The sequence below is a fragment of the Ailuropoda melanoleuca genome, chromosome 4 (assembly GCF_002007445.2).
Source record: "Ailuropoda melanoleuca isolate Jingjing chromosome 4, ASM200744v2, whole genome shotgun sequence".
Classification (NCBI taxonomy): Eukaryota; Metazoa; Chordata; class Mammalia; order Carnivora; family Ursidae; genus Ailuropoda; species Ailuropoda melanoleuca.
The window spans coordinates 2,721,833-2,742,606 of record NC_048221.1 but is presented as its reverse complement, the minus strand read 5'-3'; the positions used below and the strand labels follow the sequence as shown (position 1 = coordinate 2,742,606).

The following is a 20,774-nucleotide window of genomic DNA, read 5'->3' as shown; positions in this document are numbered from 1 at the left end:
GCCTGACGTGGGGCTCGGATCCCATAACGCCGGGATCACGCCCTGAGCCGAAGGCAGACGCTTAACCGCTGTGCCACCCAGGCGCCCCTCGATCTGCTTTTTGACCAAGACAGTCTCTAAGATAGGGGCGCCTGGGTGGCTCAGTCGTTAAGTGTCTGCCTTCGGCTCAGGGCGTGATCCCGGCATTCTGGGATCTAGCCCCACATCAGGCTCCTCTTCTGGAGGCCTGCTTCTTCCTCTCCCACTCCCCCTGCCTGTGTTCCTTCTCTCGCTGGCTGTCTCTATTTCTGTCAAATAAATAAATGAACAATCTTAAAAAAAAAAAAAGTCTCTAAGATGGTGAGAAGAGAGCCCTGAGTCTCGTGAGTGGCTGACATGAGAAAACTCGGTGCTCCTTCGTAACAGAGAGGGTGCTTCCGTTTTTCCTGGGAGAGATGAAGGCACCTCGCGCTGTTACCAGTTGCAGGTTTGGCTTCCCGTTGTGTTGTAATTTCTCTGGAGAGTTGCAGATTTCGAGTTGTTTGGACAGTGGCATTGCACCTAGCAGTGGCCCCTGGGGTCCAGGACGCTGCCTTCGATGGAATCCAGAAAGACGCTGTGGATGGGAGCTGCAGGGGTCGCCCCACCCGCCCTTCCCCAGACACGTGCCCCCGGGACGCCTGTAAGCTCATGTCCCGCAACTGTGTTCACTGCGCACCTGCTCTGTGCCAGGTGCTGCTGCAGTGCCGGGAAAGGCCTTGGGACACGCTGCCGTTGCTGCGCCCCTGTGGCCTCGTGCTGTGGGGGAGGGGACGACTAGGCGACAGACAAGTGGGAGAGGATCAGGTGGTACTGGGAAGAAAACTCCAGCAGGGCGAGGGCGACAGGGTGCTGCAGCTGTCCTAGATGGGCTCAGAGAGCGCTTGTCGGAGGAGGTGACATTCGAGCAGTGACCTACAGGAGGGGATGGGTGCAGGGGTTCAGGGCTGCGTCTCGGACCCTTGGAGGGTTCTAAGCGGGAGGGCGACACAGGCAGGTTTATGCTGTGCTCTGGCTGCCAGGGGGACGGAGATGCCAGCAAGGAGGTGGGCAGGCTCCCGGCAGGGGTGAGGCCCTGGGCTCTGCTGGGCCCCAGCTCCTGTGAGGAGTGTTTGCCCTTGACTCTGTGTGGTTGACCCTCAGCGTTCCGCTCAGCCTGGAGAGCGCTCCCCGTGTTGTCCTAGCTGGGCAGCAAGCCACTCAGAGGGACGGGGGGGGGGGGGGGGGGGGGGGCGTGGCTCGTCAGTCATCGCGTGGCTGGCTTTGGTCCAGAACATGTGTGAAGGTACCAGGTGCATGAGCACCGCTGGCTGCGGTCCCTTGTACCCAGGCCTGCCTGCCCCAAGCCCCACGCACACATCCAGCCTCCTTCCCTGCAGAGTTCGCGGGAGCTTTGTGGGATCCGTGAGGGTATGGGGCTAAAAGCCTTGAAGATACCTTCCCAGACATACGGACTTTCATGAGGACCGTCTGCTCGGTGACTGATACTTAGTAGAGTGAGGGGCACTTGGGTTGCAACGATCTGGGTCTGAATGGAACGCTTGGCCTGTGTCACTGATTCTCAGAGTTTCTGCATTCAGAAACGACTGACGGACAAACAGATGGACACAGTGGCACCTTCTCGATGGCAGTAGGGTGAGAATGAGGTGGTGTCGACAGAGGCCTCAGTGCTGTGCAGAGCAAGCTGCCAATATAACAGGGTCTTGTGACTGCGAGTTTTAGTTTGTGTTAACTGAGCTTCTGTATTTTAATAATTGGGGGATCCATTTGTTCCTCGGTTACAAAATACTATTCAAGCCCAACTTCCTTGGAAGAATCTTGATGTCCAGAAAAAGCTTGCTGCCCACACAGAGGAGGGGGGAAATCAACCAACGGGCTCAGGCCCTGACTTCGCCACTTACTGTGCCTCAGTTTCCTTTCCTATAAACGGGCACAGGGAGGGTCCCTGACTCACAGAGTTGTTAGGACATTGTGCTGTTTTGTGAAAAGTGCTGGAATGCAAGCCTGCTCCCGTAGAAAGGTCTTAACAAACGTTAGTCACAGAAAGGACGGATTTACTGGAGGCATCCAGAGCAGCCAGCCCCCAGGGCTGATGGAACTTAGGCGCTCCACGAAGTGTTGCTTAGAACTCATCTGATGTAGCCGGCCTTTGTGTTTATCTGTGATTCTAGCACCCAGTCTCCGATGGCCTTTCCCCTCCCCACTGCTGGAGCCAGCCTCGCCACAGGACCCGCTGCTGGAATGGGTCCCACTGTGACCCCACCGTTTCCCGTGGCCGCCCCGCCCCTGAGGCCTGTCACCCCAGCGGGGTATGGCGGGTACGAGATCCACTCTAGCCAGCCCCAGGAGCCTGCCCTGGCGCCCACCATGGCTCCCTCCTACCAGGTATCAGCCTGGCCTTTCTTTGACTAGTCCCGGATAATGTTGAGGGGGCCTGTGTAGTGGGTGCCCCGTATGGGCAGACAGATGGGGACACAAGCTTACCTTCCTGCTCTCGTCCCTGCCCCTGACAGTGAGCAGGGGATGTGCTTATGCTCATTGGGCACTTCTGGTGCCGATGATGCCTTCTTCCACTCGCAGAGCTCTGGGCGTAGAGATCTGGCCACTGCGTTTCCACTTGGAATTGCCAATGTGTCCCATGCTGGACATGGTCCAACCCCCCGCCCCGAGCCTCTGCCACCCACTGCTGGTACCCCCTAAGGTCAGCGGATGTACCACAGGCTGCCCAGCTAGAAAAGCTCACACTGTCTGGTCTTTCTCCCTCCCTTGCCTCTGGGACTCCCCCTCCAGCCCACCCCCAGGGCTGCCTCCTGGCCTCACCTGAATGTCATTGTCCTGTTGCACGGAACAGCCCGAATGCCCCCTGGCATGGCACCCAGCCCTTCCCCGAGCCCCCAGCCCCACCTGTCCCCCCCGGCCCCCTCTCCTGGCCGCAGCCGCCGTGCTCACAGCCCTCTGCTCTTCCCACCCTCTGGTCTCCCGCAAGCCCACCAGCTGACTCCATGTGGGGGCCTCTGCCTCTGGCTGACCCTGCTGGGAACCCCAACCTTCTGCTTCTGCTCTCCCTGAACTGCTCCTCTGAGGAGTCGTCTCCAAGCTGGGCATGCCTCAGAGCACTTCTGCTCTCAGGTGTTATTTCCATGCGAGCGGCCCCATCCATGACACTGGTCACTGTGTCCCCAGCTCCTGAAACAGCCCGATACAGAGCAGGAGCTCAGGAACCGTGTGAACGCGTGCCACGTGTGGGGCGAGCAAGGGCACACCTTGCCACTGCCCTGAGGGCTTTGTCCCTGCTCTGTGTCACTCTGGTAACCCCCTCGCAGGACAGTTACAGCTATGGACCATCGGCAGATGCTGGTAGCTACGGTAGCTTCGAGAACAGACAGTATCACCTGCCAGCTGCCAGCCAGCCTCAGCTCCCCACCTCGGCCACAGCCTGCCAGCCAGGTGCGTCTCCGCAAGGAGCCACTGGCTTTACCGTGGGAGGAGACCCTGCAAAGTCACAACTCAAACTTTCCAGATCCGTAGGAGGGCCGGGGACCTCAGGGCTATCTTCTCCAATATGCTTGGAAGGCTCAGCTGGGGTTGGGCTGGTGTAGGAGAGAGGGTGGGAAGGAAAGAGAGACAGAACTAGAAGGGCAGCTAACCAGTTTTATTCCAAGGAGGCTTTCCCAGGCGGGAAGGAGGGGAGTTCTGCTGAGGACTTGGGAGTTTAGAGATGGGAGGGCACGGGGCTGTGGACTTGTAGGCCGTTGTGGCCAGTAGGGCCTGGGGCCTGTGCTGGTTCCAGGCAGCTGGGGAGGCCAGTGGCCACGGTTACGGAAGCGTGGCTCCCACTGTCGTCTGGCAGGCTGTGGCAAAGGGTGGCTTTGCAGAGACGTTCTGCTTGCCCTCCAGGGACTAAAGACACTTCCGTCCAGCCCAGTGGCGGGTACAGCCAACCGCAACCCCTACAATCGGCGGCCGCCGCCAAGGCAGGGCAGCCAGCCAGCGCCCTGGCCTTGAGCTACACCGAGGCTTACACCTCCCCGCTGGCGAGCAGCGTGCTGCCCGTGGCCTCCGTCTCCACCCTGCCTTCCTACGCCCCGACCTACAGCCCCACCTCGGCCCTGGACATGGGTAAGACGCGTCCTGTGCGTGAGCAGGCACAGGCTGTCACTCTCAAAGCGTCCCCCAAACCAGTCCGCCTCCCTCTGTCTGATTGTTCTCTCTGCTCCCTAGGACCAAGCTACCCGAGCTATGAAGCAGCGATGCTCTCGGCAGCCGGTCCTCAGCGTCCCCCACCGCTGCCCCTCCAGCTGCCACTGCCTCCCCAGCAGCCCCTCCCGCTCCCGACGCCCCCGGGCTCCCTGTGGGGCTGCCCAGGAGGCAGTCCCAGTGCCAGTTCTGCTGGCAGCCTCTCTGGGAAGCTCCTGGCTCCCCCCAAGCTGCCGAAACCGAGGGGCGGCCCCAGGGAGTCTCCACTTCACTACTGTGACATCTGCAAGATCAGCTGCGCCGGTCCCCAGGTCAGCGCAGGCCCAGAGGACCTTCCTGGGGACCGTGCTGCCCGCTTTGGGCTGGGAGAGCCCCCTGCCCCACCTGGCTAACCGGACATCAGGGTCATTGCCCACCCCAAAAGGCCTGTTATTAAACTGGCAATGTCAAGTACACGTCAGATTTGCTTTCCTGGCGTGCTTGTGGAGGACAGAAGGGCAGGCGCGGCACTGACTGCTGGCGGCAGGAGCGTGGTCCAGGGCTTCCCTCGCCCAAGTGGGCAGCAGCAGGGAGCGGGGGTCAGAGCCCCTCCTCCGTACCGCGATGGCTGTGGCAGATGCAGTTCCAAGAGGCGCCTGGGGGTGGCGCGCCTTCGCTGTAGGGCTGCTTAAGCAAGGCCGCGGGTGGACAGAAGCATGTCTGTGTGTGTGTGTGTGCGTGTGTGTCACCATCTAAGAGGGAGATCCCCCAGCCACACTCACAGATAACCCAGCTCATACTCTGAAAGGTCATCAGACACCAGGGCTCCATCTTGACAGTACCACGTGCTAGTTGTCATCTTTTTAATACTCTGAGAGAAAGCTGGAAGCTGGAGGGGTGCATGGACTCCGGGATCGCTATCGGGGTGTGTGGAGAGACCCCGGAACCCCTCATCCAGCCCCCACTTCCCCGGGCAGGCCAGGGCTCTTTCCCGTCTCCCGCTGTCTTGATCTAATGTCCTGTGCGCTTTCTCGGCCGTAAGACATACACTCGTTAGCGGGAGGTTAGTGCTCTCTGCTCCTGTCCTCACTCCTCCGCGAGATTTTCATTCTGCATCACGGGGTTCCTGGTCCCTCTCACTCATCAAACACAAGCCTCTGCTCCTAATTCCAGGCCCTTCGTAGCACTGTGTTGCGCGAGTGTGGGATGCCCCCCACAAAGGGCTCGCGTGTGATGTGGAGCCCAGCCCCGTGCTCCCTGTCACCTGAGCAGATGTCTGGGCCTCTCTGAGCTGGTCTCGGGGACAGCTGTGGTGACAGGGTTTGCCCGAGCGTGTCACCCCTCGGCCCAGCACCTGGTGCGTGTGCGGCGTGCCTCAGAAACGTGAGCTCTCGTTGTTCCCAGCCTTTTGCTGAGGTTAATAGCACTCTTCCAGTTGGAATTTTTACTGAGAAAGTTGTAGGGTCACAGGCGGTTGTAAGTAATGACTCAGAGAGGTCCCTGTACCCCCGCCCCAGCTTCCCCAGTGCCAGCAGTTTGCCATAGTGCAGCCAGTCTCCCGGCCATGGTGTTGACATTGATGCAAGCGTCCTTCTTACTCACATGTGTCCTGCTTCACTTGTCCCTACGTGCACGTGCATCTTGTTCTGTGCCAACTCACCACCCCGGACAGGCTCCTGCATCCACCACCACCGCTGGGACTCTGGGTGTTTCCAGCACTGACCTACCTCCTGCCATGCACTCCTGTCTGCTGCACGTGAGGGGCTCCGTCACTGGCCTCCCCGCGGCCCAGGCGGCACTGATGCCCATTCTTGGGGTGTCCGTCTAGGTGGCCTGTCTCAGGACGGCCCAGTTGGCCATGTGGCCTCGGGACGAGCCCTGTGGGGCCGGGGGAGCCCTTGGAGCTGCAGGAGCACTGGACGGTCCTCTTCCCAATGTGCCTCCCTGGTTTTTCTCTCTTTACATGCTGAACACGTGTTTACGGTGGGGATCCCGTGGCAGGAAGACAGTTGCAAGCATTTCCTCTTACTTTGAGCTTAGGACCCTGCGCGGCACGTTGTGTAGGTCGTTTCCTCCGTCTCCACGTGTCAGGGGAAGGCCTGGGGCGCAGAACTGGGAACAGGGACTGGAAATCAGTGTGTGGTTGGTCGAAGCCGTGTGGCTTAACTGGTGTGCATGTAGGACGCGGGCGGGCCCTGCCCTACTCACTACACTTGCAGCAGCTTCCTGTTAACATCACTGGGTCTGTCCTTCCAGGCTCTTCTCTGTCCACAGGCTTTTACCTGGGGTGTGTGTGTGTGTGTGTGTGTGTGTGTGTGTGTGTGTGTGTTCTGTTGCTTAGGTAAATGTTCAGAAGTTTCCCAAGTTCCAGCGAGTACCCCCCGGCTCCTGTCCCTGCCTCCCGTCTGCCGCAGAACCAGCCTGCGTCACTGGCCCATGTCACCAGGGTGGCCCGAGTCTTGGCATCGTCAGGGTGCATTGGTTGAGCGGGCGCACTTGGAGCGTGCTTACTGCAGCCCACGGCCTCGTCTTAAGGATTCCCGGAGAGCAGTGTGGGGTGCCACGTAAGAGCTTGGTCACCTGCCAGACACCGTCCAATATTTCGGGCACGGTGGTGCGGCACATGGGGGCCTGTGACTCACGCACCCCCTCTCGCCCAGACCCCTTTGTGTGTTAACCGCCTTCTGACAAGGAAGTGTGCCCAGTGTGATTCAGGTAGCGGATGTCCTCGTGTGGTTTCTGAGGTCAGATTCTGAAAAGCCAGCATTTTCCTTCCAAGTAGCCCCTGAAATGAAAGCAGCTCATCCATTTTTAGAGAAGAAAAAGACATCCTGTGGTTCAGGCTGAGCTTTTGGCCTGTTGACTGGGTTTAATGAAGGGGCACATGAGCATCTGGGCTGCCAATGAACGGAGGGAGGGGGATGGCAGGCCTGGGGCTCCCCCTCGAGTGAACTGTGCACGCGCACACACATGCACATGCCTCTCGGGCCACTCTCACTCTCTACCTGCAGACCTACCGCGAGCACCTGGAAGGGCAGAAGCACAAAAAGAAAGAGGCGGCCCAGAAGACGGGCACCCAGGCCAGCGGCGGCCCAGGCGGGGTGCAGGCGCGGCTGTGCTGCGGGCTCTGTGCCGTGTGGTGCACGGGGGCGGACGCCTACGCCGCTCACATCCGGGGCGCCAGGCATCAGAAGGTAGGAGCTCTCACGGCCCGACAGCGTTGAGGAGGCCGCTGCCGGCGACAGGAAGTTTTTCCTGTGGGGCCCACGCGGTTGCATTCCTCAGAACAACAGTCTCACCCGCCCCCTGGACCAAGGTGTGGAGCGGCGCGGGGGCCTTGTTCCCAGACTGCAGGGGAAACCTTAGGTATTTACATGTTTATAAAAAAGAGGGTTTGCGTGTTGATGAGGTCAAACCGCATGTTCCATTTGGGGTTCTGCTCTTTAAAAATTAAACAGGTCCAATTCAGTTAATACAATTAAAACAGTAAGTTTTCATGCTAATTTTGATAGCAGTGTTTAATCGACAGGGAATGACTTAATATCCATGTTTTTAATATTGATTGCTATCTTAATATCACCATTCTTCTGTGGCCTTAAAAATGCCTGTGTTGTGTCAGCTGGTGGAGAAACTTGACGGGATCCCCCACCCAAGAGAAGGTAGGGAGACCCCCACTTCTCTCACCGGGGCCTGCCCTTGCTGTGCTCCGGAAGGAGCTTTTGAAAAGCAGCAGCCCTTCCCAAATGATTGCTAACCTGCACGGTAATGCTCGCTTAGGGGGTTTCCGCTGCAGGCAGGAGGAGTAGCTGGTGGGACCCCAGCTTCCTGCCATGTAGTCACCGGCAGGAGGGTTAGGAAGGCCCCGTCTCGTGGCCCCACACAGAACCTCCTCCAGGTGCCCAAGCCCACCTGCCGTGCTTCCTCCTGCCCCCGGGCCTTTGCTCCTACCCTCTCCCGTGCTGGCCCTCCTCCAGCTCCCCACTGCGGAGCTGGGGCCACCCTCAGATCACCTGCCTGAGGACCTGTCTTCTCCTCTCCTTTGGCCCAGCCAGGGCAGGCTTTCCAAAGCCTGAGCTAACACACGAAGCCCACAAAAGCGAGAGCAGATACATGGAGGAGGGGAAGCGAGCAGGTGGAGGAGAAGTGGGGAAAGGGGGTGCACAGGCCTGGTCATGCAGGGGTGCAGGCAGGAGAGCTGGGACCCAGGAGGCGTGGGCTGTTCTGGGGGCCGGGGAAACCCTGCGGCCAGCTCTGGGCAGGGGCAGGTCTGAGCTGTGAGTGTCAGAGACTTAGAGCCGGAAGACAGCTCTGAGGTGGGTGTCCCTGAAGGTGCTGCAGGCAGAGGCATGGTCCTTCCAACAAGTGCATGGAATGGGGCCTGGAAGCAGGAAGGATCTTCTAGAGGGAGTGATGTCCGAGAGCCAAGGGCGTGCCACTGGGGCCTGGGATGGGACCAGCGCGCTCCCTCCTGCAACGTTGCCAGCCCCATCCACCCACCAAGGTGCTCTTCCTGCGTCTTGAGGAAGTCTGATTGGGCCCAGAGGTGGCCCTGATGGGGGGCTGGGTCTGTTCCAGGTCTTGAAGCTGCACACTAAGTTGGGGAAGCCCATCCCTACCATAGAACCAGTGCCAGGGGACCCCAGCTCAGCCCAGGCCCCCTGTGCCAGCAAGCCGGCCCCTCTCGCCGCAGAGAGTCCCCCCACGGCCTCCAACAAGCCCACAGCCTCTGCCGGCCCCGGCGTGGGCACTCTGAGCAAGCCAGCACTGGCCAGGAGACCGGCGGCTTTGAAAGCCACGAGTGTGGGTACGTGTCACAGCCCGACGCCCATGCGCAGACTCACTCCTCGCGCTGGGGTTTCGGAGAAGCGCTTGTCCTGTTAACTTGTGACCGTGCATGCGAGCCATCGCCTCTCTCCAGAGGGGCTGAGCCCTGGATGGAGGGCGGGGATGGTGAGAGCAGGCCTTCTCCCCACATTGTGGCCACCTCTGGGCCACACCCTTGGGAAGGGTGGGCAGAGCCCATGGTGCGGTGGCAGCACGATCCATGCCCCGGTGCTCAGGCTGAACGGAGTGGGCTCTGATGAGTTATGTGGGTCTCTGGAAGTTGAGGCGGGCTCCTCAGCCCCCCCCCACCTGCAGCCCCGCCTACCCTGGGTGTGGCCTGGCTGGTGGTGTGGACTGAGTGGCAACAGCTGGGGTCCGTGTGAGGCACTCACTCCGCTGACTGCTTCACGGCATTGCCTGGTTTGCCCTCCACGACTCTGGAAAGTAGGTTGTGTCATAATCCCAGTTNGGGGGGGGGGGGGGGGGGGGGAGGCAAGGTCACGCAAGGTTACATACCTGGCCTTGGGCCACCTCATAGACAGTGGAGGTGGGATTCATGCCCAGGCCGCCCCACAGGCTCTGCTGTCCACCAGAGGGCTTTGCCCAGGAAGGGGCAGGAGGATTTGTTTTGAGCCCCAGCAGCACCGTTTTGAGGAACCACACAATATTGAAATCCAAACCAGACAGCAGTGTGGTAACAGAGACCCATCTCCCCTCTGGGGCCAGTGAATTTGCTGAAGGGGCCTAGCTTGACCGTGACCCTAGGTCCACCTGGAATTCCGTCTTTGGCTACCTAGGGGCTGCAGAGTGGTGTGGCCATGGGCTTCTCTGAGAGAGGCCTGCCACCGGGGCCTCCCCATGGACGTGTTCAGATGGACACCAAATGCTGCATGGGCCTGGTGCTCCAGCTGCGACCCAAGCTGGCACAAAAGGTCTTTTGGGACCGGGAATCCGACTGACTGATGTCACAAGGGGGGGAATGGGCAGCAGGAGACCTCGGTTTGCATCGCATTCCACCGTTCGTTCCAGGGCCTTCCAAGCTACAGGCAGCGGGCAGCAGGCCCCCAGAGGGCAGACAGGTACACCACCCCGCACCAGACAGGCCCGGAGATCCGCCTGCCCGAGGAGGCTCCACAGAAGCTTCTGGAAGCTGTGATGCGCAGCCAGTGGGCCCAGGCTACGTGGAAGAGGTAACTCTGCCAGGCAGCAGCCATGCCCTGGGCTGTGGGCATGTACCCGGGGCTGTGGTGAAGGACTCCGGCAGGGGTCAGCCTTCAAGACTGCGCCACGGTCTCCATCTGAGATGCATACACCTGTCCATGGGCAGTCCGCAGTGAGCCACGACATCCTGCGGAACTCACTGGAAGGTCCAGGCACTGGGTGTCAGGTCCTAGAAGGAAGGCCTGAGACAGAGGCACAGGGTTCTTGGGCATCAGGGGCCAGTGCGTGACCTCTGTGGCTATGGCCCCGACGCCCGGAGCCTGTTAAGCCTGCCTGGATCAGCTTCTAGAACCAGATTTGGAAGCCTTCTCCCCTGGCCGCTTCCATAGTTCCCAGGCTCCCCCTTAGCGGCTGAAAGGAAGTGTGAGCATTAGCGTTTCTTCTGTTTTCGTTCGACCAGTTCAGCATCGTCTGTCTCCTGCAAGATCGCTACCCCAGATAGGAGTCCTGCCTGGGAGCCTGGCATTTCCTAGTTGAGGAGATGATAAGGTGCATAAAAGCCTCAGGAAACAGCAGGGCCTGTGACACGTGGAGCTCACAACCGAACAGAGGCAGGGACCGTGCCGGACAGGCTGCGGGGCTGCAGGTGTCTGCGCCCGGGGCAGGGAGGGGGGTGGAGGAACAGGACAGGACGATGGCTGAGGGTAGCTGGAGCATGGGAGGGTGCGTTGGTGACACACTGGCTTCCCCAAAGCCCGCTTGGCAGGCAGGACGCCAGCGTGCAGGCCTCCTGGGAAGGCTCGGTGCCCCCGAGGGGACGGGGGTGCCCCTGCCCAGGGACCAGACGCATTGCGTGGGGAGCGGCCGACTCAGCAGGGCCTGTGTCTCAGGTACGCAACGAGGAAGGCAAGGTGGTCCGGTTCCACTGCAGGCTGTGCGAGTGCAGTTTCGGCGACGCCACAGCCAGGGACATGCACGTGCGGGGGCGGCGGCACCGGCTGCAGTACAAGGTGTGCGGGGCTGGGGAGGGGGGCTGATTGGCCAGGCTTCCCGCACCCCGCCCAGTGCCCCCAGCAGGAGCACTGGACCCATGGGCCTGTCCCCTGCATTCCCGCTGCCTGGAGACCCCAGGAGACCCAGCTGTAGCTGTGTTTCCCACGGCATCTCGGCTCCGTACCCCCTTGTTGCCGGAGGGGTCCCTGAGTGCACGGAACAGGCTCACAGATGCTGCCTCCTGGCCCCAGACTCTCCGTGTCTGTGTTCTCTGTTGGGAGCCCAGCCGGCATGCAGCTCAGAAGGGGCGCAGGGCCGAGGGGGAGCCGGGGGCGGGGAGGTCATGTCCCAGGGGCCACCTGCAGCAGGGGTGCTGTGCTGTCCAGGCGAGCATCCTCTGGGAGCCGGTCATCCGAGGAGCCTGCGTGACGGGTGCTGAGGCCTCCAGCACAGCAGGGCCTTTGTCGGGGTGCTCTGCTTCGTGCCCAAGGGGGTGGCCTGAGGGCCCTTGCGCCCTGTGGGCTCCACCAGAGGAGGGGCTGTCAGCTGCCTTCCCCAGGCTTCCCTCACAGGTTTGCGGGGCAGTGGGACGTGTTGTCGCTCGTGCGCACCCCCACCCCTTTTTAGCTGCTCTATTGCCACACAGTTCACCCATATAAAGGGTACAGCTTCATGGCTTTTACTACTGTGTATTCACAGAGCTGTGAGCATCACCTCTCTCTAGTTCCAGAACATTCCATCACCCCAAAATGAAGCCCCATCCCCATTAGCAGTCACCCCCACACACTGCCCCATGAGCCCCGTTTCCCGTCGGTGGAGGAGCCTGTTCTGGACGTGTCACACACGTGGACTTATGCCGTGTGGTCTTCCAGGTCTTGTTCCTTCCCTGAGCATCGTGGGCTCGGGGTCTGTCCCCGGGGCAGCACGTGTGGGCGCCTCGCTCCTGCTCGTGACCGAGGGACGTGCCCACGTGTGGGGGACACGTTTTGTGTATTGGTCCGTCCGTCGATGGACGCATGGGCTGTTGCCAGCCGTGAACGCCCCCTAGACGGCGCTCACTTTGTGAATGAGGAAGGAAGCACCGTAAACCATGTGCGGCAAGAGAATCTGCAAAGCTCTTGAAGATGCGGATTGCTGAATTTCACGCAAACAGTGTTTCCCGAGTTAGCTTGATTAGAAATATGCACTTGGCTTTGGCTCTGCAGAGACCCATCCGTGGTCCACGAGGGTGTCTCGCGATGGGGCCGAATTTCCTTCTTTCCTGGCTGTGCCTGCGTCGCAGCTGTGCTCCCCGCAGAAGCTCCCTGTGTTGAGGCGCCCGGGTCCCTGGAATGTTAGGACTCTGGGGGACAGAGCCCGACTGTTGAGTCAGCCCGCAGAAGGCTGTGGGCCGGGGGGTTCCCGGGGCTCCTGGCACTCGTGGAAATGAAGGTCTCCTATCTCACAGCCCTTCCTGCCCTTTCCAGAAAAAAGTGAACCCCGACCTTCCGATTGCGGTGAAGCCCAGCCACAGAGCTCGGAAGCTGCTGGAGGCCAGGCTGAGGAAGCAGAGGCAGCTGGCCAAGAGGCGGCTTGAGGAGATGCGGCGCTGGCACGCGGGGATGAGGTGGGCGGGTCCCTGCCGGGCCACCCTCGCCCTTCTGAACACCCTCTGCTCGCGTTCGGGCCCGAGGACCCAGGTGCTCACCCCTGCGATGTAGGCAGGGGACACCGTCCTTGGGGGAGACGGTCACGCAGAGGATCTGAGTGTCACGTAATAAACGCAAGACAGCGCAGGCCCCGCCACCACGGGGCGGGCGCTCTGGGCCCCCATTCACAGGGATGGCCTGGGTCTCCATGCACCCTGACCCAGGTGTTCCCTGACCTCCTGTGTCTATCTTACCCACTGTCTCGACTCTGACTTCCTATGTCCCCTGATCCCAGTGTCCCTCGACCTCCTGTGTCCCCTGACCTCTGGTCTCCCCTGAACCTTAGTGTTCCTTGTGTCCTCCTGGCCCCGGTGTCCCCTGACCACTCACACATTTGTCTGTCCTCCTTCACCCTCTGGAGCAGTTTGCAAGCCTTTTCTGACACGGTGTGTGATTAACAGAGATCTAGGCAGCGTCTGAGCTGGGGAACAAAGCCCAGGACAGACCTGGGGCTGCAGCTGCCCCCTCCTTCCCCACCTGTTGCCTTTGGCCTCTGTCCTCCCGGCCTGCCTTGCCTCAGTCTCCCTGGCGCACGGCAGATCCATGTCATGGGCTCTCGGGGCCCCCTCAGGCAGCGGCAGCCCTCTCTGGTGGTCCTGGAGCCCCAGTCTTGCTCAGCCCCAGGGCAGCACGTGCTCCTAATACGACAGCCCAGGGGTCTTGCAGCCGCTCAGCAGCCTGTTCCCCTGGTTCCCTGCAGGCGCGACGAGCTCCGTAGGAGGTGCCCGGAAGAGGGGTCCCAGGCCCCGGATGAGCACCCCGCACCCTCGCCACCTGACCAACACTCTCCTTTCCTCACAAGCAGGCCGGGGGCGCCTGCTGGCTCACCTCCGGTGGGTGGTGGCCTTGTCTTCGTGCCAAAATGCCTTCCATGGTGGAGGCCCCGTGGGCAGGTGACCTCCTCAGGCCCTCACTAGAAGGACCTGAAACCCTCCAGGAGTGAGGAACGTGGCTTTGAACCAAAACCCCCAAGAGGTGCCCAGGGGTGGGAGCGGGCAGGGCCGGAGGGCTGTAGCCCAGCCCCATCACTGGTCACCCACAGGAACCCCAGCCCCAGGCCCCACCACCAGCACAGGAGTTCCTTCGGCTCCAAGGCCCGGGTCACCACTTTCCTCCGGAGCCCTCAGCTTCCATCTGTGCAGGCTGGGCCTGGGCTTGGATGGGAGCCTTCCGTTCCCACCTTGCTGAGGGGAAGAGCTCTGCTGGGTTGGCCAAAAAGCCTCTGGCTCAGAAGTGTAAGGACATCACCGAAGGGGAGCCCACAGGCCCCACGTCCCACATCCTCGCAGGTTCAGCGCCTCAGGGTCCCTATCTTTCCTTCGCAACTTGCCTGTCACCCCCAAAGCCAGCCTGAACCAGGGCTCCCCAGGGCTCCGTGCTGCATGTGCCATGCGTCAGCAGGGCTGACACTCACCCTGTCCCCTGCATGCCGGGCGCCCGGGGCCTCTTGGCCTGCCCGTGAGGAGCCTGCCTTTCCCTGCAGTCTGCGCGGCGGCTGGAGTCCAGTGATGACCGGCACATCTTGTGTAAGCACGCTGCCATCTACCCCACGGAGGAGGAGCTCCTGGCCGTGCAGAAGGCTGTCTCCCACTCGGAGCGCGCCCTCAAGCTGGTGTCTGACATGCTGGCCGAGGAGAACTCCGGGAGCCCAGAGCACGTGGGCGGTGAGCACAGGTAGTGGGGGTCACTCTCCATTCCCAGGGCCCGGACTGACTTAGTGGGGCATGGAGGCCCCCCTCCGGGTGGAGGGTCAGGGTTCTGGACCCTCTGGCAGAGGGCAGAGGCACCTCACCCTTACTGGCTTTGAGCTCTGCGAGGTCTCTGGGGCTTTCCAGCACACGACCAGAACATTTCCCAAACTGACATTTCCTATCAAATGTGTGTCTGGAAATGTTCTTCACGAAGGGTGAACCAGTCTGTTTCTCATCTGTGAAATGGAGATTAAGGGTGATTCTGACCCGTCCTCTTCCTCTGGGGGCAGTGAGGCCCCCCCCACCCCAAGCAGGAGATGCCGCCTCCGAGTACCCGTGTGAGTCACTGTTCCAGTCGCTGTGACTGTCGGGGTGGGGAGGCCCCTCCACCTGTGATCTGGAGGAAGTCTGCTTTTCCAAGTCCTTTCTCTCTGGGTGTCTGCTTCGTCTCTTTGTTGAGGGGTTTGTATGATGCTGACATACACCGTGAGGCTTACCATCTTAGCCACGTTCACGCGGACGGTCCGGCGGACGGAGGATGCGCGCGTTGTGCGCTCATTCCACCATCTGCCTCCAGAGATCTTTCACCCCCTGACGTGGAGATCGGTCCTGTTAGATTCCCTGTGCCCCCACCCCTGCCCTGGCACCCACCACAGCACTTCCTTTCCCTGCGGCTCAGCCGGTCCTGGACACCGCGCGCACAGGCAAGAGGGATCCTGCAATGTCCACCCATTTGCGTCCGGCCGGTGCCACTCGCCAGCTTCTCAGTACCGCAGTATCTGTGCCCTGGGGGAGCGCACAGGTGCCCCTTGTGAGTGAGCTCCAGGGGGTCATCCTAACGCGAGCATGCCTCTGGGCTCAAACCTAAGGCCTCCTCCAGGAGAGTGCCCCTCCTCCACCCAGGTGTGGTAGAGAAACGAGTGCGCTCTGGTCCCCACTGGAGCCCTCGCACAAGATAGCAGAGTCCCATTCCAGCTTGTCTCGGGTGTCGTGTGCGCACACCCACGGCGCTCAGCTCAGCACCTGCAGATTCGCGTGGCCCCACGACCGTGGGTCAGCCTCCACGAGGCACGTGTCAGGGCCGCCCCTAAATGGCTGCAAGCTGCCCCCTCCCCAAACCTTGCAACCGCCATGTGCTCGAAAAATCAAACCAACCTTGCTCTTTACGGTTTCACATGATATTTATGTCACATGTGTTAGGTCCTTTTTTCTTTTTCAAAAATGCGGAAATGCGTTTTTTACACAGCGTCATGGTAAACGTGCACTCGGCCTTGGCGAAGAGCGTGTTAGCGTGGGGGTTTCGCTTACTGCGGAGGTCCTCTCCCACGCAAGCTGACGGAACAGTGAAGCCCCGGCGAGAGCCGGTCGCGGGTCCCTGAGCCGTGGTCCCCTCACGCTGTCCTGCGGGGTCTCTTAGAAGGGAGCCGTCCGAGAGGCCCGGGCCGGCCCTACACAGCGAGGGCTCCTGTTTGGACTTCACAGAACCCGGCGCCGTTACACTTCAGCAACAACCCTTCAGCAGCGTTAGATAAGCAGGGTCCACAGAGCTCAGGCTCTGGGTTTGGGGCTGTTTGGCTTTTCAGTGGGTGTGAATTGGGATCCAGATTGATTGACGAGCCTCTGAGTCTCTTTGCAGCCTCCCCTACACTCCCGCCCCTGCGCTCTGCCCTCCCTGGTCCTCCCCCCAGTCCAGCCGTCTCCTGTCTGCATGTTGCGGGTGGCCTCCTGGCCCAGTCCGGTCGGTCCAGAAACTGGCAAGAAATACACAGATGGGACACAGAGCCCAGGGCCCCTGCGGGTGGCGCCAGCTGGCTGAGGACCAGGGGCCACGGCGATGGCCATTGGTGGCCTTCCTCAGACCCGGAATATCAGGAAGGAGTAACAACGCCCAGCCCTTAGGAGCACGTGCAGCTTGGCGGGCTTGTTCCCAGAGGCGTGTACCCGTTTCACAGATGGGGAAGCTGAGGCAGAGGCCCAACAAGGAGCCCGTGAGCGCAGGAGCTGGGGACCCTGGCCACAGCCCCTTCTCTAACCCCCTTCCCCTGAGGGTCTCACACGTTTGCGGGCTTGTCTCGACAGCAGCGGCTCCCCCCCAGCTCGGGTCCTGAAGGGCGTGATGCGGGTTGGCCTCCTGGCGAAGGGCCTGCTCCTGCGCGGAGACAGGACGGTGCAGCTGACCCTGCTCTGCTCGCAGAAGCCCACGCGCGCCCTGCTGCGGACCATCTCGGAGCAGCTGCCCCGGCAGCTCCCGGTAAGAGCCGTGGCCCCCACGCGCGTGGCCCCCAGGCGGCGTGGCTTTGTTTCTAAGCAATTCTAAGAAACAACAGACGTGGCTATCGGACCCAGACCGGGTTGTTGTTATAAAAAAGTTGACGAGAGAAAGGAGGAACTTCAGGCTCCTTTATAAAGTGAGTCTAGGGTAAAACTCAGAAATGATGTAGGTGTCCTGTCACTGCGGATGCCAACTTACCAGCCATTACAGGGGTAAGTGGAGCCGAGCACTGCATGTGGCCCTTTGTGGTGGGGAGACGAGCGGCCTCAGGACCCCGTGAAAAGCAGTTTAGGTACAGCAGGGGGGACCTGGGCTCTTCTCTGGACTGTCATGGGACGTTCTCACCAGAACCAATGACTGGGGAGGAATGAGATTATCTCAGGTTAAAAAAAATCTGTTCCTGGGGTGGAGGGCGTGTCTGTCTCTGGTCCTGGGAGAACACAGCACTGGGGGCCTCGCAGACCCAGGCCCGCCCTCTGGGGCCCCCACTCTGGTCACGAACAAGCAGAAGAGCAAGCTGATGTCCAACGCGCCGTTTGTAAAGAACTGCAAGTCTGATGCTGAGGAGGGAGCCCCGGCAGGCAGGGGGAGGCCCATCAGACAGGATGGTGGGAGACGCGCCTCCCGACAGGATGGAGCCCTCGAGGTGGGAGCTAGAGACCAGGGGAGGCCTTGAGAGATGGGGGAGCCGTGTTCCATGTAGAAGGACCTGCCTTTGCGGGGGCCTGGATCATACCAGGCCTGAAGGCCCTACAAGCAGGTAGGCCTGCGTTCTCAGGGAATTGGGAAGATAGGGTTTTGAGCAGAGGAGTGACGTGCCCCCACTTGGCTGATTGAAATACTCGTTTCCGTGGCTCGGTCGGTTAAGCATCAGACTCTTGATCTCAGCTCAGGGCATGACCCTTGGGGTCATGGGATTGAGCCCTGCGACAGGCTCCATGCTCAGTGGGGAGTCTGCTTGAGGTTCCCTCTCTCCCTCTCCCTCCTCCTCTGCTCCTCCTCTCCCCCACTCTCGCAGATGAGCGCATGTGGTCTCTCTCAGATAAATCTTGAAAGAAATCAGTAAATAGCTGTTTCTTTCACACCCATGACACAACGGTTTCCTGCTAGCTACTGCAGGGGTGTGAGCATGACTCAGATGCAGCCTCACGGAAACAGGCCGGGCTGTGGCTAAGCTGGCAGTGCCCCCCACCCCTGCAGCTTGGACAGGGCCGCCCACAGGGCAGCCTCAGGAGGAGGCCCTGAACAGGACGGGGTAGCGGCCAGGAGAGGGGTGTGTTTCAGGGCCAAGACTGGCTTCAGGAGTGTGTGCAGGTGGTGTCGGAGGGTGCCGGACGCTGGGTGCTGGGCGCATGTCTCCGTGTGCAGGCATCCTGGGGCTCCCCGGTCCCCGCCTGTGAAGCACCATAAAGTCCAGGGAGCTGAGGGGGAAGCATTTGAACCCGCAGTCTGACTTGGGCACCCCCTGCCAGCCAGGTGCGGAAAGACGGCTTAGCCGGGGCAGAGAGCATTTCTAGGGGTGCAGAGACAGCTGCCTGAAGCTCCACGCCAGCTCGGGGGTGCCCTGGCCAGGCGTTCAGAGACTTCAGAACAAGGGAGGGACGCAGTAAGGCCTCTCCGGGCAGGAGGCAGCGCACAAACCCGCCTTGGTTCCGGAGCCTCCCCGGGGTTCCCGCTTGTGCGGGTGACCCGCTCAGGCTACCTCCCAGTGAGGGGCGGGGGCCGGGCCTGGGCCCCTGTGGCAGGTGAGGGGTGGCAACCACGGCCAGAGGGGGCCTGGGTCTTGCCTGGAGGCAGCTGCGGTCCATGGTTCTGCCCCTTCGCCCCTGTTGTGCCCAAACCGCAGCGCGGGCATCCTCAGGGAGTGTCGCTGTGTTGTGCGGCTGACGAGCATTTCGTGGCTGTTCATTCACGACTTGAGGGGCCTTTCCATGTAGTTGGACATTCAGGTCGTTTCCAGCGAGAAGATAAGCTCGTACGCACATGAGAGCTTATCCCCGGGGTAGAATTGCCGGCCAAAAACGTGAGGCCAGACGTTTCTGGTAAATGTTGCCCAGTCAGCCTCCACCAGCAGTTTACAGATGCCTGGGTTTGCCAGCCCCGCTGCGCCTCAGACTTCTTGAGGCCCGTCCTCCCGGGTGATGACGGTACCTCATTATAGTTTCAGTTTGCTTTTTTCTTACCGTGGGAGTAATTCTGTTGCATAAGGAGGGTCATTTCCGTTTCGTTTCTGCACGCTACTGGTTATGTGACTCACCGGTTTGTTTTTACAATTGGATTGCTGGTCTTGTTATTGAGCTGCGGGGATTCTTTACATATGAAGGCACCTATGTGCATGATCGGTTATCTATACACGTTGCTGTGTACGTGAGCTCCCTCAGGGTGGGGTCTACGTCTCTGTCCCTTGGCAGTCCCAGGTGCCCAGCACGGGGCCCAGCACTCGACCACACCCTTGCTTGTTTACCCGTGCTTCTCAGCTGGGGTGACACGGACTCGTGTTGCATTTGCACCTCACAGATGGTGACAGAAGACAAGTACGAGGTCTCCTCCGACTCCGAAGACATCATCATTTCCTCCTGCGAGGAGCCCAGGGTGAGGGTCACTGTGTCCATCACCTCGCCCCTGATGCGGGAGGACCCTTCCATGGACCAAGGTGCGGCCAGGCCCTTCTCTCCCGCCCCACGCCTCACACCCCCTGGTGGCTGAGGGCAGCATCTGCCCGAGTGCTGATGGGGTGGGGGCCACAGCCAGCAACCTTCTGGCACTTCGTGGGCTGTGCTGAGCTCCGGGGCACCCACCTCGGGCTTGCAGCACCATCATCCGCCCCTTGCCTCCAGGCCAGCAGAGGCACCTGCTCTCCACCCAGGGGAGACCAGCTGGGCCGGGTCCCCAGGGCTCAGTTGATTCTGTGGGTCTGTGTAGCAGGGGCCACAGCTGACTGCGTGGGTCCCAAGGCCTCTCGTGTGGGACGTGGGGCTCAGGGGACTTGAGGCGTGTTGGCATTGTCCGAGCGAGTGGGCAGGGTGCTGGGCCAGGCCCGCGGGCAGCGAGGGTCTCGAGTCATGGCCGCACGGTGAAGTCCAGCAGCCAGGAGCACGCCACGGGCCTCTGGGAGTCACAGAACCTCCCACAACAGCCCCCATGACTGTCTTCCAAACTCCAGTCATTCTCGAGCCTTCTTCATGATTATTTTGTCATAGCAGAGGGCCACCAACATCTAACGTTTTTCTTTAAATCAGTTCATTTTTGTCAGTTAAATTTTTTAAGAATGGCACCCTTGAACAAGAGTGGTAACCTTGAAAACGTTACCAGTTGTCATCGTCATCTAAAAAATAAACACGGGGGATAAAACATCATCATTTAAATTCTAGCGGAAGGCCCCGCGAGGCTTTGCTCAAACACACAAACAAGGGGCGGACTGGGCACATGGGGAAGTGTGAGTGGTCCAAGGCCGCTAAACTGGGCTGCCTGGAGGGAACCCCTCTGTGTCCTCCTGCCCCCCACTCCCTACACAGGGGGCCAGGCCCCGGCTGGCTGTCACCGGAGGGGAGCTTTAAAAGCCCCTCCTCACAGACACACCGCTGCTGACTCCATCTCAGCCTGAAGGAGGGGTTGGCCCATGACCCACACATGGGGACGTTTATGCACAAGTGTCACTCAGTTCCACTGCGGGACCTTTGTGATCCGGGGCCTCCTGGAACGAGGAGGGGAGCGTGAGGCAGTAGTAAGCAGGCAGGAAAAGGCACCTGCGTCTCTCCCAGACTCTGGGCCTTCGCCATCGATGATGGCGCCTCTTGGAATCTGACCCACTTTCTCCCTTGTGGTGATGCACTCGGAAGTGTCTGGAAATCTGGCTTCATTCATACTTTCCCATCCAAACTGTAATTTGCTCACCACGGGAGTGGGCGTGGAAGGCACTCTGTCCTCATGGAAGCTCGCAACCGCAGAGGG

General features: G+C 60.6%; 1 protein-coding gene across 11 annotated transcripts in view; it reads left to right on the top strand.

Annotated features, from left to right (window-relative positions):
- Positions 1 to 20,774, top strand: part of ZFR2 (zinc finger RNA binding protein 2) — a 44,175-nt gene that overhangs the window by 13,755 nt on the left and 9,646 nt on the right. For 7 of the 11 annotated variants that reach the window (XM_034657515.1, XM_034657514.1, XM_034657513.1 and 4 more), the window contains 13 exons: positions 2,190 to 2,403; positions 3,342 to 3,465; positions 3,916 to 4,137; positions 4,240 to 4,526; positions 7,206 to 7,388; positions 8,770 to 8,998; positions 10,048 to 10,208; positions 11,070 to 11,189; positions 12,639 to 12,778; positions 13,561 to 13,693; positions 14,344 to 14,534; positions 16,631 to 16,802; positions 19,341 to 19,476. In XM_034657515.1, coding sequence (XP_034513406.1) covers positions 2,190 to 2,403; positions 3,342 to 3,465; positions 3,916 to 4,137; positions 4,240 to 4,526; positions 7,206 to 7,388; positions 8,770 to 8,998; positions 10,048 to 10,208; positions 11,070 to 11,189; positions 12,639 to 12,778; positions 13,561 to 13,693; positions 14,344 to 14,534; positions 16,631 to 16,802; positions 19,341 to 19,476 — 2,312 coding nt within the window. Of the gene's footprint in view, positions 1 to 2,189; positions 2,404 to 3,341; positions 3,466 to 3,915; positions 4,138 to 4,239; positions 4,527 to 4,617; positions 7,511 to 8,769; positions 8,999 to 10,047; positions 10,209 to 11,069; positions 11,190 to 12,638; positions 12,779 to 13,560; positions 13,694 to 14,343; positions 14,535 to 16,630; positions 16,803 to 19,340; positions 19,477 to 20,774 lie in introns of those variants that run through there. The other 4 variants (XM_034657519.1, XM_034657523.1, XM_034657521.1 and 1 more) reach the window with 4 other exon arrangements.